The sequence below is a fragment of the Amblyomma americanum genome, chromosome 1, assembly GCF_052857255.1.
Source record: "Amblyomma americanum isolate KBUSLIRL-KWMA chromosome 1, ASM5285725v1, whole genome shotgun sequence".
NCBI lineage: Eukaryota > Metazoa > Arthropoda > Arachnida > Ixodida > Ixodidae > Amblyomma > Amblyomma americanum.
In genome coordinates, this window is record NC_135497.1 from 448,330,780 (window position 1) to 448,346,708 (window position 15,929).

General features: G+C 48.9%; 1 protein-coding gene across 4 annotated transcripts in view; it reads left to right on the forward strand.

Annotated features, from left to right (window-relative positions):
• LOC144115962 (N-terminal Xaa-Pro-Lys N-methyltransferase 1-B-like) overlaps positions 1 to 15,929 on the forward strand; it is a 54,010-nt gene that overhangs the window by 16,166 nt on the left and 21,915 nt on the right. For all 4 annotated transcript variants that reach the window (XM_077650604.1, XM_077650605.1, XM_077650603.1 and 1 more), the window contains one exon: positions 9,477 to 9,666. In XM_077650604.1, the coding sequence (XP_077506730.1) occupies positions 9,477 to 9,666 (190 nt within the window). The remainder of the gene's footprint in view (positions 1 to 9,476; positions 9,667 to 15,929) is intronic.

The following is a 15,929-nucleotide window of genomic DNA, read 5'->3' on the forward strand; positions in this document are numbered from 1 at the left end:
ACAGCCTCTCGAATAACTATCTTTGCAAAATGAGCCTTACGGGAGCTTGGGAAGAGCAGACCGAGTCTCACAAGCCCCACCGGTGGCTGTTTTTGAAGCAGCCACCAGCGAGGGCACAGGTGCATCACTTAGTTGCTGCACCACTGTGCCAGTAGTGGTATGAGGACTTTCTGCAATCTATGATAGAGGAGGGGTACTTACACAGGAGGGATCTCTGATGCTATTGCATTGTACTCTTACAGGTAGGTTACACGCCATCAAATTTTTTTTTTGCTGTCCACCATACAGGGATAGCTACTGGTGGGCAGAGAGGAATTATGTCGCATAGGCTAGGAACAGATGAAGATCACTGCACCACTGGCAGCATTGCTGATGACAGATTGTCCACCGTACAAGGATAGCTACTGGTGGGCAGAGAGGAATTATGTGGCACAGGCAAGGAACAGATGAAGATGACGGCACCAGTGGCAGCATTGCAGATGACAGATTGTCCACCGTACAAGGATAGCTACTGGTGGGCAGAGAGGAATTATGTGGCACAGCCAACAAAGAACAGATGAATGTGGCAGCACCAGTGGCAGCATTGCAGATGACAGATTGTCCACCATACAAGGATAGCTGCTGGGGGGCAGAGAGGAATTATGTGGCACAGGCAAGGAACAGATGAAGATGACGGCACCAGTGGCAGCATGGCAGATGACAGATTGTCCGCCATACAAGGATGGCTACTGGTGGGCAGAGGGGAATTATGTGGCACAGGCAAGGAACAGATGAAGATGACGGCACCAGTGGCAGCATGTCAGATGATAGATTGTCCACCATACAAGGATAGCTACTGGTGGGCAGAGAGGAATTATGTGGCACAGGCAAGGAACAGATGAAGATGACGGTACCAGTGGCAGCATTGCAGATGACAGATTGTCCACCATACAAGGATAGCTACTGGTGGGCAGAGAGGAATTATGTGGCACAGGCAAGGAACAGATGAAGATGACGGCATCAGTGGCAGCATGGTAGATGACAGATTGTCCACCATACAAGGATAGCTACTGGTGGGCAGAGAGGAATTATGTGGCACAGGCAAGGAACAGATGAAGATGACGGTACCAGTGGCAGCATTGCAGATGACAGATTGTCCACCATACAAGGATAGCTACTGGTGGGCAGAGAGGAATTATGTGGCACAGGCAACAAGGAACAGATGAATGTGGCGGCACCAGTGGCAGCGTGGCAGATGACAGATTGTCCACCATACAAGGATAGCTGCTGGGGGCAGAGAGGAATTATGTGGCACAGGCAAGGAACAGATGAAGATGACGGCACCAGTGGCAGCATGGCAGATGACAGATTGTCCGCCATACAAGGATGGCTACTGGTGGGCAGAGGGGAATTATGTGGCACAGGCAAGGAACAGATGAAGATGATGGCACCAGTGGCAGCATGGCAGATGATAGATTGTCCACCATACAAGGATAGCTACTGGTGGGCAGAGAGGAATTATGTCGCATAGGCAAGGAACAGATGAAGGTGACGACACCAGTGGCAGCATGGCAGATGACAGATTGTCCGCCATACAAGGATGGCTACTGGTGGGTAGAGGGGAATTATGTCGCATAGGCAAGGAACAGATGAAGGTGACGGCACCAGTGGCAGCATGGCAGATGACAGATTGTCTGCCATACAAGGATGGCTACTGGTGGGCAGAGGGGAATTATGTGGCACAGGCAAGGAACAGATGAAGATGACGGCACCAGTGGCAGCATGGCAGATGATAGATTGTCCACCATACAAGGATAGCTACTGGTGGGCAGAGAGGAATTATGTGGCACAGGCAAGGAACAGATGAAGATGACGGTACCAGTGGCAGCATTGCAGATGACAGATTGTCCACCATACAAGGATAGCTACTGGTGGGCAGAGAGGAATTATGTGGCACAGGCAAGGAACAGATGAAGGTGACAGCACCAGTGGCAGCATGGCAGATGACAGATTGTCCACCATACAAGGACAGCTACTGGTGGGCAGAGAAGAATTATGTGGCACAGGCAAGGAACTGATGAAGATGACGGTACCAGTGGCAGCATTGCAGATGACAGATTGCCCACCATACAAGGATAGCTACTGGTGGGCAGAGAGGAATTATGTGGCACAGGCAACAAGGAACAGATGAATGTGGCGGCACCAGTGGCAGCGTGGCAGATGACAGATTGTCCACCATACAAGGATAGCTGCTGGGGGCAGAGAGGAATTATGTGGCACAGGCAAGGAACAGATGAAGATGACGGTACCAGTGGCAGCATTGCAGATGACAGATTGTCCATCATACAAGGATAGCTAGTGGTGGGCAGAGAGGAATTATGTGGCACAGGCAACAAGGAACAGATGAATGTGGCGGCACCAGTGGCAGCGTGGCAGGTGACAGATTGTCCACCATACAAGGATAGGTGCTGGGGGCAGAGAGGAATTATGTGGCACAGGCAAGGAACAGATGAAGATGACGGCACCAGTGGCAGCATGGCAGATGACAGATTGTCCGCCATACAAGGATGGCTACTGGTGGGCAGAGGGGAATTATGTGGCACAGGCAAGGAACAGATGAAGATGACGGCACCAGTGGCAGCATGGCAGATGACAGATTGTCCACCATACAAGGATAGGTGCTGAGGGCAGAGAAGAATTATGTGGCACAGGCAAGGAACAGATGAAGATGACGGCACCAGTAGCAGCATGGCAGATGATAGATTGTCCGCCATACAAGGATGGCTACTGGTGGGCAGAGGGGAATTATGTGGCACAGGCAAGGAACAGATGAAGATGACGGCACCAGTGGCAGCATGGCAGATGATAGATTGTCCACCATACAAGGATAGCTACTGGTGGGCAGAGAGGAATTATGTGGCACAGGCAAGGAACAGATGAAGATGACGGTACCAGTGGCAGCATTGCAGATGACAGATTGTCCACCATACAAGGATAGCTACTGGTGGGCAGAGGTGAATTATGTGGCACAGGCAAGGAACAGATGAAGATGACTGCACCAGTGGCAGCATGGCAGATGACAGATTGTCCACCATACAAGGATAGCTACTGGTGGGCAGAGAGGAATTATGTGGCACAGGCAAGGAACAGATGAAGATGACGGTACCAGTGGCAGCATTGCAGATGACAGATTGTCCACCATACAAGGATAGCTACTGGTGGGCAGAGAGGAATTATGTGGCACAGGCAACAAGGAAAAGATGAATGTGGCAGCACCAGTGGCAGCGTGGTAGATGACAGATTGTCCACCATACAAGGATAGCTGCTGGGGGCACAGAGGAATTATGTGGCACAGGCGAGGAACAGATGAAGATGACGGCACCAGTGGCAGCATGGCAGATGACAGATTGTCCGCCATACAAGGATGGCTACTGGTGGGCAGAGGGGAATTATGTGGCACAGGCAAGGAACAGATGAAGATGATGGCACCTGTGGCAGCATGGCAGATGACAGATTGTCTGCCATACAAGGATAGCTACTGGTGGGCAGAGAGGAATTATGTGGCACAGGCAAGGAACAGATGAAGATGACGGTATCGGTGGCAGCATTGCAGATGATAGATTGTCCACCATACAAGGATAGCTACTGGTGGGCAGAGAGGAATTATGTGGCAGAGGCAACAAGGAACAGATGAATGTGGCGGCACCAGTGGCAGCGTGGCAGATGACAGATTGTCGACTATACAAGGATAGCTGCTGGGGGCAGAGAGGAATTATGTGGCACAGGCAAGGAACAGATGAAGATGACGGTACCAGTGACAGCATTGCAGATGACAGATTGTCCACCATACAAGGATAGCTACTGGTGGGCAGAGGGGAATTATGTGGCACAGGCAAGGAACAGTTGAAGATGACGGCACCAGTGGCAGCATGGCAGATGATAGATTGTCCACCATACAAGGATAGCTACTGGTGGGCAGAGAGGAATTATGTCGCACAGGCAAGGAACAGATGAAGATGACGGCACCAGTGGCAGCATGGCAGATGACAGATTGTCCGCCATACAAGGATGGCTACTGGTGGGCAGAGGGGAATTATGTGGCACAGGCAAGGAACAGATGAAGATGACGGCACCAGTGGCAGCATGGCAGATGATAGATTGTCCACCATACAAGGATAGCTACTGGTGGGCAGAGAGGAATTATATGGCACAGGCAACAAGGAACAGATGAAGGTGACGGCACCAGTGGCAGCATTGCAGATGACAGATTGTCCTTCATACAAGGATAGCTACTGGTGGGCAGAGAGGAATTATGTGGCACAGGCAAGGAACAGATGAAGATGACGGCACCAGTGGCAGCATGGCAGATGACAGATTGTCCACCATACAAGGATAGCTACTGGTGGGCAGAGAGGAATTATGTGGCACAGGCAAGGAACAGATGAAGATGACGGTACCAGTGGCAGCATTGCAGATGACAGATTGTCCACCATACAAGGATAGCTACTGGTGGGCAGAGAGGAATTATGTGGCACAGGCAAGGAACAGATGAAGATGACGGCATCAGTGGCAGCATGGTAGATGACAGATTGTCCACCATACAAGGATAGCTACTGGTGGGCAGAGAGGAATTATGTGGCACAGGCAAGGAACAGATGAAGATGACGGTACCAGTGGCAGCATTGCAGATGACAGATTGTCCACCATACAAGGATAGCTACTGGTGGGTAGAGAGGAATTATGTGGCACAGGCAACAAGGAACAGATGAATGTGGCGGCACCAGTGGCAGCGTGGTAGATGACAGATTGTCCACCATACAAGGATAGCTGCTGGGGGCAGAGAGGAATTATGTGGCACAGGCAAGGAACAGATGAAGATGACGGCACCAGTGGCAGCATGGCAGATGACAGATTGTCCGCCATACAAGGATGGCTACTGGTGGGCAGAGGGGAATTATGTGGCACAGACAAGGAACAGATGAAGATGATGGCACCAGTGGCAGCATGGCAGATGATAGATTGTCCACCATACAAGGATAGCTACTGGTGGGCAGAGAGGAATTATGTCGCATAGGCAAGGAACAGATGAAGATGACGGCACCAGTGGCAGCATGGCAGATGACAGATTGTCCGCCATACAAGGATGGCTACTGGCGGGCAGAGGGGAATTATGTGGCACAGGCAAGGAACAGATGAAGATGATGGCACCAGTGGCAGCATGGCAGATGATAGATTGTCCACCATACAAGGATAGCTACTGGTGGGCAGAGAGGAATTATGTCGCATAGGCAAGGAACAGATGAAGGTGACGGCACCAGTGGCAGCATGGCAGATGACAGATTGTCCGCCATACAAGGATGGCTACTGGTGGGCAGAGGGGAATTATGTGGCACAGGCAAGGAACAGATGAAGATGATGGCACCAGTGGCAGCATGGCAGATGATAGATTGTCCACCATACAAGGATAGCTGCTGGTGGGCAGAGAGGAATTATGTCGCATAGGCAAGGAACAGATGAAGGTGACGGCACCAGTGGCAGCATGGCAGATGACAGATTGTCCGCCATACAAGGATAGCTACTGGTGGGCAGAGAGGAAGTATGTGGCACAGGCAAGGAACAGATGAAGATGACGGTACCAGTGACAGCATTGCAGATGACAGATTGTCCACCATACAAGGATAGCTACTGGCGGGCAGAGAGGAATTATGTGGCACAGGCAACAAGGAACAGATGAATGTGGCGGCACCAGTGGCAGCGTGGCAGATGACAGATTGTCCACCATACAAGGATAGCTGCTGGGGGCAGAGAGGAATTATGTGGCAGAGGCAAGGAACAGATGAAGATGACGGTACCAGTGACAGCATTGCAGATGACAGATTGTCCACCATACAAGGATAGCTACTGGCGGGCAGAGAGGAATTATGTCGCATAGGCAAGGAACAGATGAAGGTGACGGCACCAGTGGCAGCATGGCAGATGACAGATTGTCCGCCATACAAGGATAGCTACTGGTGGGCAGAGAGGAAGTATGTGGCACAGGCAAGGAACAGATGAAGATGACGGTACCAGTGACAGCATTGCAGATGACAGATTGTCCACCATACAAGGATAGCTACTGGCGGGCAGAGAGGAATTATGTGGCACAGGCAACAAGGAACAGATGAATGTGGCGGCACCAGTGGCAGCGTGGCAGATGACAGATTGTCCACCATACAAGGATAGCTACTGGTGGGCAGAGAGGAAGTATGTGGCACAGGCAAGGAACAGATGAAGATGACGGTACCAGTGACAGCATTGCAGATGACAGATTGTCCACCATACAAGGATAGCTACTGGTGGGCAGAGAGGAATTATGTGGCACAGGCAACAAGGAACAGATGAATGTGGCGGCACCAGTGGCAGCGTGGCAGATGACAGATTGTCCACCATACAAGGATAGCTAGTGGTGGGCAGAGAGGAATTATGTCGCATAGGCAAGGAACAGATGAAGGTGACGGCACCAGTGGCAGCACGGCAGATGACAGATTGTCCGCCATACAAGGATGGCTACTGGTGGGCAGAGGGGAATTATGTGGCACAGGCAAGGAACAGATGAAGATGACGGCACCAGTGACAGCATGGCAGATGATAGATTGTCCAAAAAAAAAAAGCACAGGCAGATGCCGGCAAGCACAGGCAGATGCCGGGAGTGGAGCAAGTATGGTGGTAAAGCATTGGAATGCCTAAGGCCCCTAGTTTCCTACGATTTTGTGATTCCTTGAAAAATCTCAAATTTTAGAATATTTCGTGGAATTGTGTGTTAGCAGCCATACACTTTTCTTTATGATATTGTTTGTGGATGCCAATAGGAATAATAAAATGGTGGGAATCTGAATTCTCTTGAAACTTAGAATTTGGTAATGAACGAAGGTCTGCGGATGCCTTGGCAGGTTTGCTCCCTGATCCTCTGAAGCAAGCGCTGCGGTTCTGGCAGCAATGCACCGCACGCTTCTCTGGGATGTCATTATAATACTGTACTTGCACAAATATAATGTGAGTTTCATTTCCTTGAATCATCTTCTTCACAAAGCTCCTCGCTTGCTTTAGTTTGGGATCAAACCATGAATACACGCGATTTTTTTTTTGCTGTTCCTCAAGTGACCCACAGCTAGCTCACGCACTTGGCTCGTGGCTACAAGGAAAAGCCAACTTCTCAGCCACCTTGGGCCATCGAGGCGAAGCTTGCGGCCACATGCGTTAACGTGTAGTAGACTTCCCGCGGAATATTGCAGATTCTTTTTTCTCACTTCGTGGTATTAAAAATTTTCCGTCGCAGAATATTAGGAGCCTTAGGAGCCTTCAGAAAGAGGTAACTACATTGAAGTCATTGTGCAGGCTGTGAACATGGGAGTGGCAGTACTTTCGACATGTCAGTCTTTCTCGTGGAACTGGTGATCGAGCTAGCTGTCTGTTCAGTGAGCAAGCTGGTGTTACAACTGGGGGTTTAATAGTGCTTACTTTTCATAGTGGCAATGCACTAGCTCTGAACTCGTACATAGGTGTGCTGCTGTCACTCGCTTGGCACCAGGATACCAAGCAATAGAAGTTTGTGGCAGCCTTTCCTGTTGCGTTGCTGCATTGCATTGCGTCATCAGGCACGCAAAGGTCTTAGATAACTGCTCGTGAACATGTGCCAGTGACCCCATCAATGTTGTGCTTTTCTTTGCACTCACTTCGGTAGCAGCAACCAGTGACATGAACGAGATTACTTCCATTGGTTGCGTAACTGGCAGTGGGAAAGTGGTATTACCCTTTAAAACCGCCGTGGTGGCTCAGTGGTTATGGGGCTTGGCTGCTGCCCCAAAGGATGGGGGTTCAATCCCCTTTAAGGCGCTTTGAACACAATTGTGTACATAGCAAATTAACAGCTTTTTCTAAAAGTTTTGTGCACCTAGCAGTGATTTTTTAGTTTCGGGTGAATTTCGAAGCCTTCATGTCATAATTAAGATAGTTTTTAATGCCACATAGTGAATGCAGTAAGTAATATTTCGTGAAACTGAGCTGGTTAGCATGTTGTCCGCCATTTTATGGAGAATGAAATTTTGCACATCCCTGTAAAAAATTGTCCACTGATATTTTATGCTGGCCAACTAACAAATTTTCTTTTTTTGAGGCCTGAATATACTGTTTAGGCAGGAAAATATTTGTTTTCGATAGAAACAAAAAAAATGGGCCTGAAAGGGTTGAGAGTCTGCTCTAAGCACAGGCTAGCGGGTAGTTGCACTGGCATGATGAGATCAGAAGGCTGTTTACAGAAGTGTGTGCAGTGCCGTATTCTAAATGCAAAACACAACCAGATAGCTCACAAAGTGGAACAAATGTGGGAACTTTGCTGTGCAAGAGATGCCACTCGTATCTCCTTCATGTTTTCCAACCATGCCTGAATGCAAAATGCAGTCTATGGAATTTCACCCATGCTTTTGGCAAGCTGGAGCATGCTTAGTTTTCACATATGGGTTTTGCTGCTCTGTAAACTGCACACTGAACTGTGCTGCGGCATTATCAGTGAGGATCAGTACAGTTACTTTGGAAGCAAATTTTGGCGTTATTTTATTTTACACTATTTTTACACAGCAGTAGTTGGTGCTGACCTTTAGGAATCGCTTTTATTACCACTACATGTTGAATTTGCTCTCATTGTTCAGTGAGCATCATTGTTTGCTTTATTTCTGTTTTCTGTTTGTGCTTAGCAGTGATCTATACCTGCGTTAATCTAGAAGCGGTCTATTCCTGCATTAATCACCTGCTTGTGTAATGTGTATTACAGGCATTTACAGTCTGAGATGTAACTAGAGGTTGTTTTCTGGATGCTTTGCATTGGACAAAGCAGTGGCTTGTTGTATTGTCCCATATGATCATGGATGAGTACAAGATAAAGACACTGAGTTCTTGTGCAAGGTTGGTTGGTTGATGGCTGATGGGGGCTGATGGCTCAGTCATGGTTTTCGTCCTAAGTCACCACTTGTAGGCTTATGCCTTAGGAGTGAAGGAACGAGCAGCTGACTCGGATCTAGGCAAGAATAGAACAGCCAGCCATGGCTTCACCTGCCACAGCCCCGCACCTTCTTCATTTCCTTTCTCGCGCAGGCACGCTTTGGCCGTGCTCTAGGCTCAGCCAAAGGGGGGCGCTACAGGGGTTTAACTTCCCAAAGCGACTCAGGCTATGAGGGGCGTCGTAGTGAAGGGCTCCGGAATTTTCGACCACCTGGGGTTCTTTAATGTGCACTGACATCGCACATTACACAGGCCTTTAGAATTTCGCCTGCATCGAAATTCGACCACCGCGGCCGGGATCAAACCCGCGTCTTTCGGGTTAGCAGCTGAGCACCATAACCACTGAGCCGCTGTGGCGGCTCTTATTCAAGGGGTGTTTTGTGTACATTGCTGGCTTCTTCAGTTCAGTTTTCACCCTTAAAGCACTGTGCAAGCGTCGCCCTGTACTTTGTCCTCTCCTTCAGAATAAGGCAGCTCCACTGGGCAGGCTGCGTGCACTGGACTGTGGCGCTGGCATTGGACGTATTACCAAGCACCTGCTGTTGCCGATGTTTGACACTGTCGACATGGTGGAGCAGAACCAGGCTTTTCTGGACAAGGCACAGACCTACATCGGTGCTGAATCAAAACGCGTCGATCGCCTCATCTGCCAAGGTGGGCATAGAATGCTGGAAGGCATTTTTTTGGATCCATGAAAACGAGCTACGCTGGGAAAGTTTGCTGAAGTGGTATGTTCTAGTAATAATTAAGATGGCAACTTTAATTTCTAGTATATGCTCTGAAAACTATGTTAATTATAAGGTTACTTCTTTTTCTTCATTGAGTATGTTTTTAGATGGCTGTGCCTGATTATTAGGGTTAGCCATTGTCCTTATTTACACATACAGTACGCACAGTGCTACTACGGCTTAACAGTAGGAGATTCAGGGCTTCAAAAAAGCAACTCGACAGTTTTGTGGAAAACCACTTGTTTCATATGTAATATAATGGTGCCAACTACAGCAAAGTCCCGTTCAGATGAACTCAGTTGTGACAAATTCTCTGGTATGGCAAACAGTGCAAGAACATTTGGTTGGTTTCCCATAGGCTGTAAAAAGACTCTGCTTGCGATAAACTGTTTCACATTTAATTCGGTTGAAGTGAACTTTTGCAGCAACTGCAAACCATGGTGACTGCACAGTGGTATAGCAGAGTGTCCACGCAACACTCTCAAAGCAAGCAAGCATGAAAAGAAAAGTTTTTTTTTTTTTAATGCTTCACAGTGTGTTTACATGGAGGTGCAGAAAAGCTTTCTTGAGGGTGCAGGGAATCAGGGCACCTTGATGCTGGCCTGCATGTGGCATGGAGATCTGGCATGCCAGGTATTAGCACGATACAGGTCGCGATGTCGTGTATTGTCTCCGATGGGTGAAAAGGCAACGTAGGTGTGTAGTGCAACTTCTGCTGACTTGGGGCTGAAACAGTTTGATGGGAGCCAATTTTTCAACTGACGTGGAGTCTCAACATGCGCCTTCATGGCACTGGGATTTGACGTGGCCAGATATTGGCGCTGCAAGCTCGTCGCATGTGGTTGATGGAAAGATGCATGGCACACCTGCCTGCGAGTTGGTAACAGCTGTGTTGCAAAAGGAGTGACTCGGTAAGAGAAAAGGAAAAGGGACGAGCCCCCAATTCCAGGCTGGGGCCGCACAGCTACCTTTGGAATGCTTGACACTGAGTTTGATCACTACAGTATCGTTTTTAAAGAGGATGCCATGAGTTTGTTTCATGCCTTCACTCTTCAGCTCACTTCATGCACAGTGATATCTCCTCACTGCAAGGCCATGATGTTTTGTATAACATATATTTGGGCACACCTAGCATGCTCACCATTTTAGGAGCATGTCTGATAAGATGAACAAATATTCATGGTTTCATCAAGTGCTACTGTACTTTGGAGGTACCAATCCCACTTTGGTTATGCTAACGCTTAAGTTCACAAATGTGCCTTTACTTGACACTCCACCTCCACTCCGTCATTTGGGGGAAATAGCTGCTCCTCCACTCGCGGGTCAGTTGGGATTCATGAGCGCTACTCGGCATTTCCTTTGACGAGGTGCTCCTCGAGAAACCTTCCTCCACCGCGTCTTCTTCGAGGAAGCGTGAACGGCATATGGGGATGAGTTTGAAGCGAAAAGTTTGTCGTGCACATTTTTTCATGTTGCACCTTCCAAACAAGTTCACAAGCAAAGTTACGTTCACAGCCTGTTCAGACGTGTCTTGCTTAGTCAGTGAAGCAGATTTTGCATCTGGCAACTGTCGCTGCTGCCGACTTAGAGTGTATGTAGGATCTGATGTAGGGCTCCTGGGAGTGATGTGAAACCTGATGACTTTTATTTTGGGATTGTTGTAAAATTTCTCTCACCCTTAGGGGTGAGCGATGAAAGCTCTCATGGTTCTATGCAGTGTGCATTGCGACACATAGGCCCGAACTAACAAATAGCACCCTCTGGAAGCTTATGCCACTTGCGGTTGCTGTAATTGTAAATGTGCTGAAAAGCCATGCCCTTCCGCTGACCACAAATATCCCTTCCATGGGACGAGTGAACCCACGCGCTCCCTTGGCAATGCCGGGTTGCATCTGAAGGTGCATACAGTCGTGGTGGGTGAACAAAGCAACAAAGGTGGGACAAAGGCAAGACAAGCACTGACTAGCAACTGAGTTTATTGAAGAACGAAAAGTGTACGAAAAGCGGCATTCAATCAACGAACGCAATCAAAGCAGGCTTTTGCAGTTGAACGCCAAGCCACGTATATGGAAGGGAGATTGAGGTCTCCACTGAGCCACGGAGCCGGTTTGCACCTTTCCTTTCGTGAAAATGAACAGCGTTTGCAAAGTTGTCAATGCAAATTAATTCTATGAACGGCAAATGAATTCTATGAATGCCATCCCTCACTTGTTTTGTTTGGTTTTTGAGGAAAGGAAATGGAACAGTAACAGTCTCACTATCTCTGTGGACACCTGTGCCACAAAGGAAGGGATAAAGGAGGGAGGGAAAGAAGAAAGAGAGCGGGGGAACACTGTGCCTCAGTGCTAATAGGGAGCGAGAGAGAGAGAGAGAGTCTGCGGTGGCCACGTGCGCCATGCCTGACATCACTCCTGCTCCGACATAGGCTCCTGCTCCAACATACGCCAGCTCACACAGTGTTGAATAGGGTAGTGGAGCTTTTCGCTTCAATACTGGCATTTTTTTTTATTGATGGCCACTGTGGCCTTTTGCCCTTTCTGCGCATGTGTGCATTTTGAATCTGCTTTTATATTCTTTCTGTATTATTTAAAGATTAGTTTTAGTCTGCACTGGTCCTGAGTTTTTTCACTGTTTGCCATAAAGTACTGTATAAACGCGTGTAAGGGCCGTACCCGTGTAAGGGCCGCACCCCGTATTCCCAAAGGAAATATTTGAAAAAAAAAAAATCCGTGTAAGGGCCGCACCCAAACTTTCCAGGAAACACGCAAGAATAGCCTTCGAAATACATGCGCACAGGAGCTTCGAGGTGCCGCCCATGGATGGCGCCCGAGGCCGCGGGCCATCATCATCATCTTTTCTTCTGCCGCGAGCTTCTGCTACTATACTTCCACTATCCGTATCGGTATCGCCAGGTCTAACTTTGTTCTGTTCTGGCTGTCAAAGCATGCGTCTTTTGGTGGTTGTGTTAGCGTGGTCGCTCGGCATAGTTGTTGCTCTCGTGCGCTGTCGTTCTTCACTTTTTCATGAACTGCCTCCGAGCATTGTCACTGTTGCACGATGGGCAAGCACCTCAACAGCTACATGGCGGGCTTTAAACTGAAAGTAGTGGAGTTCGCTTTCGAACACGGCAAGCGTGCCGCGGGCAGCAAAATTGACGTGGACGAGAAGTGTGTCCGACGGTGGTGTGGACAAAGGGATGCGTTGAAGAATACCGGCTCCAAAAAGCGCGCTTTCCGAGGCAAGCCATGCAAATTTCCTGAGCTAGAAGAAGAGCTGCTATGCTATTCAATGGAAGTGTGGAACAACGGCTACGCGTTGACAACGGACATGCTGCGCGTGAGGGCACAAGCCTTGGCGCGTGCTAAAAGCATACTGCATGAGGACTTCAAGGCTAGTGCCGGCTGGGTACGAAGATTTCTGAAGAGGAAAGGCCTATCATTTCGGCGAAGGACCACGCTGTGCCAGCGGCTGCCCCCCGACTACACCGACAAGGTGATCAGCTTTCAGAAGTATGTCATCGGTCTGCGTCGTGAGCACAACTATATATTTTCGCAGATAGCGAACGCCGACCAGACCCCAGTGTGGTTCGACTGTCCCGAGAGCTGCACAGTTGAACTGAAAGGAAAGAGGACAACCGGCGCGGAGCGCCAACGGTGTACCGTTATGCTGTGCGTCACCGCGGACGGGCGGAAGCTGCCCCCCTATGTCATCCTGAAAAGAAAAACGATTCCTAAAGGCGTTTTCCCCAAGGGAATTGTAGTTCGCGCCCAAGAAAAGGGCTGGATGGACGATGAGCTTGTGCTCGACTGGGTAAAAAGCGCTTGGGAGAAGCGCCCAGGCGCCATGCTGGCCCGACGATCGCTCCTCGTCTTGGACAGCTTCCGCGGTCACTTGACGGGTAGGGTTAAGGAACGCCTGCGCGGTATCCGCGCAGACATGGCCATGATACCGGGCGGCCTCACCGGCATGCTGCAACCCCTGGAGGTAAGCGTCAATCGGCCTTTTAAGGTTGAATTTCGAAGGCAGTATTCGGAATGGATGGCCAATGGCAATCACGACGATACGCCGATAGGGCGGCTTAAGAGGGCACCGCTCGCGACAGTGCTTGGATGGATTTTGTCCGCGTGGAATTCCGTGTCGACCGACATTGTAACCCGGAGTTTCAAAGTGACCGGAATTTCAAACAGTTTCGACGGGACCGAAGACGACTTTCTGTGGGCTGAACATTTACCTAAACACAGCACCAGCTCGGAGTCCGAAGACTTCGTGAGTGATGCCTGAACGGTAAATAAATGCCGCGCATTCCAGATTGATTTGCTCTCACTTGAAAAAAAAAAAAATTTTTTTTTTTCGAAAATCGCGTGTATGGGCCGCACCCCGAAATTTGCCCCCCGAATCTGGGAAAAAAAGTGCGGCCCTTACACGCGTTTATACGGTATATTCTCCTTTGCTGTTCCTTAAAGATTTCACTCAAGCAAAAGACCTAGCAGGCTTTCGTAAAGGCTACTCTGTAACAGAGCACATTCACACCATTAGTCAGGTGTTAGAAAAATGCACAGCATATAACCGACCTCTATCCATAGCCTTCATAAATTATGAGAAAGCATTTGACTTGGTCGAAACCTGAGCAGTCGTGCAGGCATTGTGTGGCGAGGGTGCAGAAGAGGCGCATGTTAAGGTTCTAAAAAGCATCTACAGCAGTTACACAGAGACCATAGTTCTTCACAGGGGAAGTTAATCAATCAGTAAGGGGGTTAGGAAAGGAGGGGCATGATCTCTCGCATACTATTCACTGCATGTTTACAGGGGGTATTCAGAAATCTGGATTGTGAAGAGTTGGGGATAAAAGTTAAATGACTATAGATGCCTAATTTTTTTTGGTTCTTTTTTTATTTCAAATGATGCGTTAGACATTGATATATTGTCATGCAGTGGTGAAGGCATTCCGGCAAGCAGGAAGAGAGCGAAGAGGCTTCCAAATGAAACCCTTTATTCGGCTGAATTGTGCCTACAAAGAACTGAATGACTCGGTGGCGGCGTAGCAACAAGCATGCACGGCGGTTGTCGAACAGAATGGCAGCGCTCTCGGCTGTGCTCAATTTAAAACTGACAATGAACTTTCGAGGTACGGCGTGCAAAGTAATCACATCAGTCTGGGACAACATACAACCTTTGTCCGTAAAGTTTCGAGAATGATTTATTTTTCTTTCTCTAGAAATCATTCCCCAAAACAAATGTTGGTGCATATGTGTAGCGCCATCTTTTCGGGCTAACCTGAGCTATTTATGTTAATTGCTGTGGCAGCCGCTAGATGGCACTACATGTAGAAAAATATGTGGTCACTAGTCGACTATCTGCGCATTCTACTGTGAGTGAATGTGGAGAGATCAACATCCACCTCGAACAGCGTGCAAACATAATATTCTGTGTGAAGCTTAGCAAGACAGCCACACAGATGTATGAGCTCCTTCGTGACGCTTATGGCAACGAAACATTATCGCTGGAGCGAGTTTTCGAGTGGCACAAGAGGTTTGTTTCGGGGAGAACGTCAGTGGAAGACAACACAAGGCAGGGGCGCCCTTCCACCTCACGGAATGAAAACAACATGGCTCGGATCAGGGAAATCGTACAGCAAGACCGCACCATTACAGTTCGCATGCCATCAGATGCTCTCAGACATTAGTAAGACAACATGCCACCAAATTTTGCGTGAGAACTTGGGGAAATGAAAGCTGAATGCCAGACTTGTGCCACACTTCCTCACACAGGACCGCGAGGACACGTGGGCATCAGTCGGCGCTGATTTGCTCTCCGAGGCAGAGAAGGATGCTGCATTCGTTGACAGCATCATTGCTGAATACGAAACATGGTGCTTTCAATACAATCCTCAGACAAAAAGACAGAGCGCTTAATGGCAGTCCACAAGCTCTCCGGCGTCGAGAAAGGTGCGGCGACAGAAGGCCAAAACAAAGACGATGCTGATAGCTTCTTTCGATGCCAGAGGTGTCATACACCACGAGTTCGTCCCACAAGGGCAGACTGGGAATCAGGAGTTTTATATCCGCGTCTCGAACACATGCATGATGTACTGCGACGCCGTCGCCCTCACTTATGGGCATCTGGACAATGGAGGCTTCTCCACGATAATGCAAGGCCGCACACTGCTCTCAGCGCGACAAAATTTCTCGC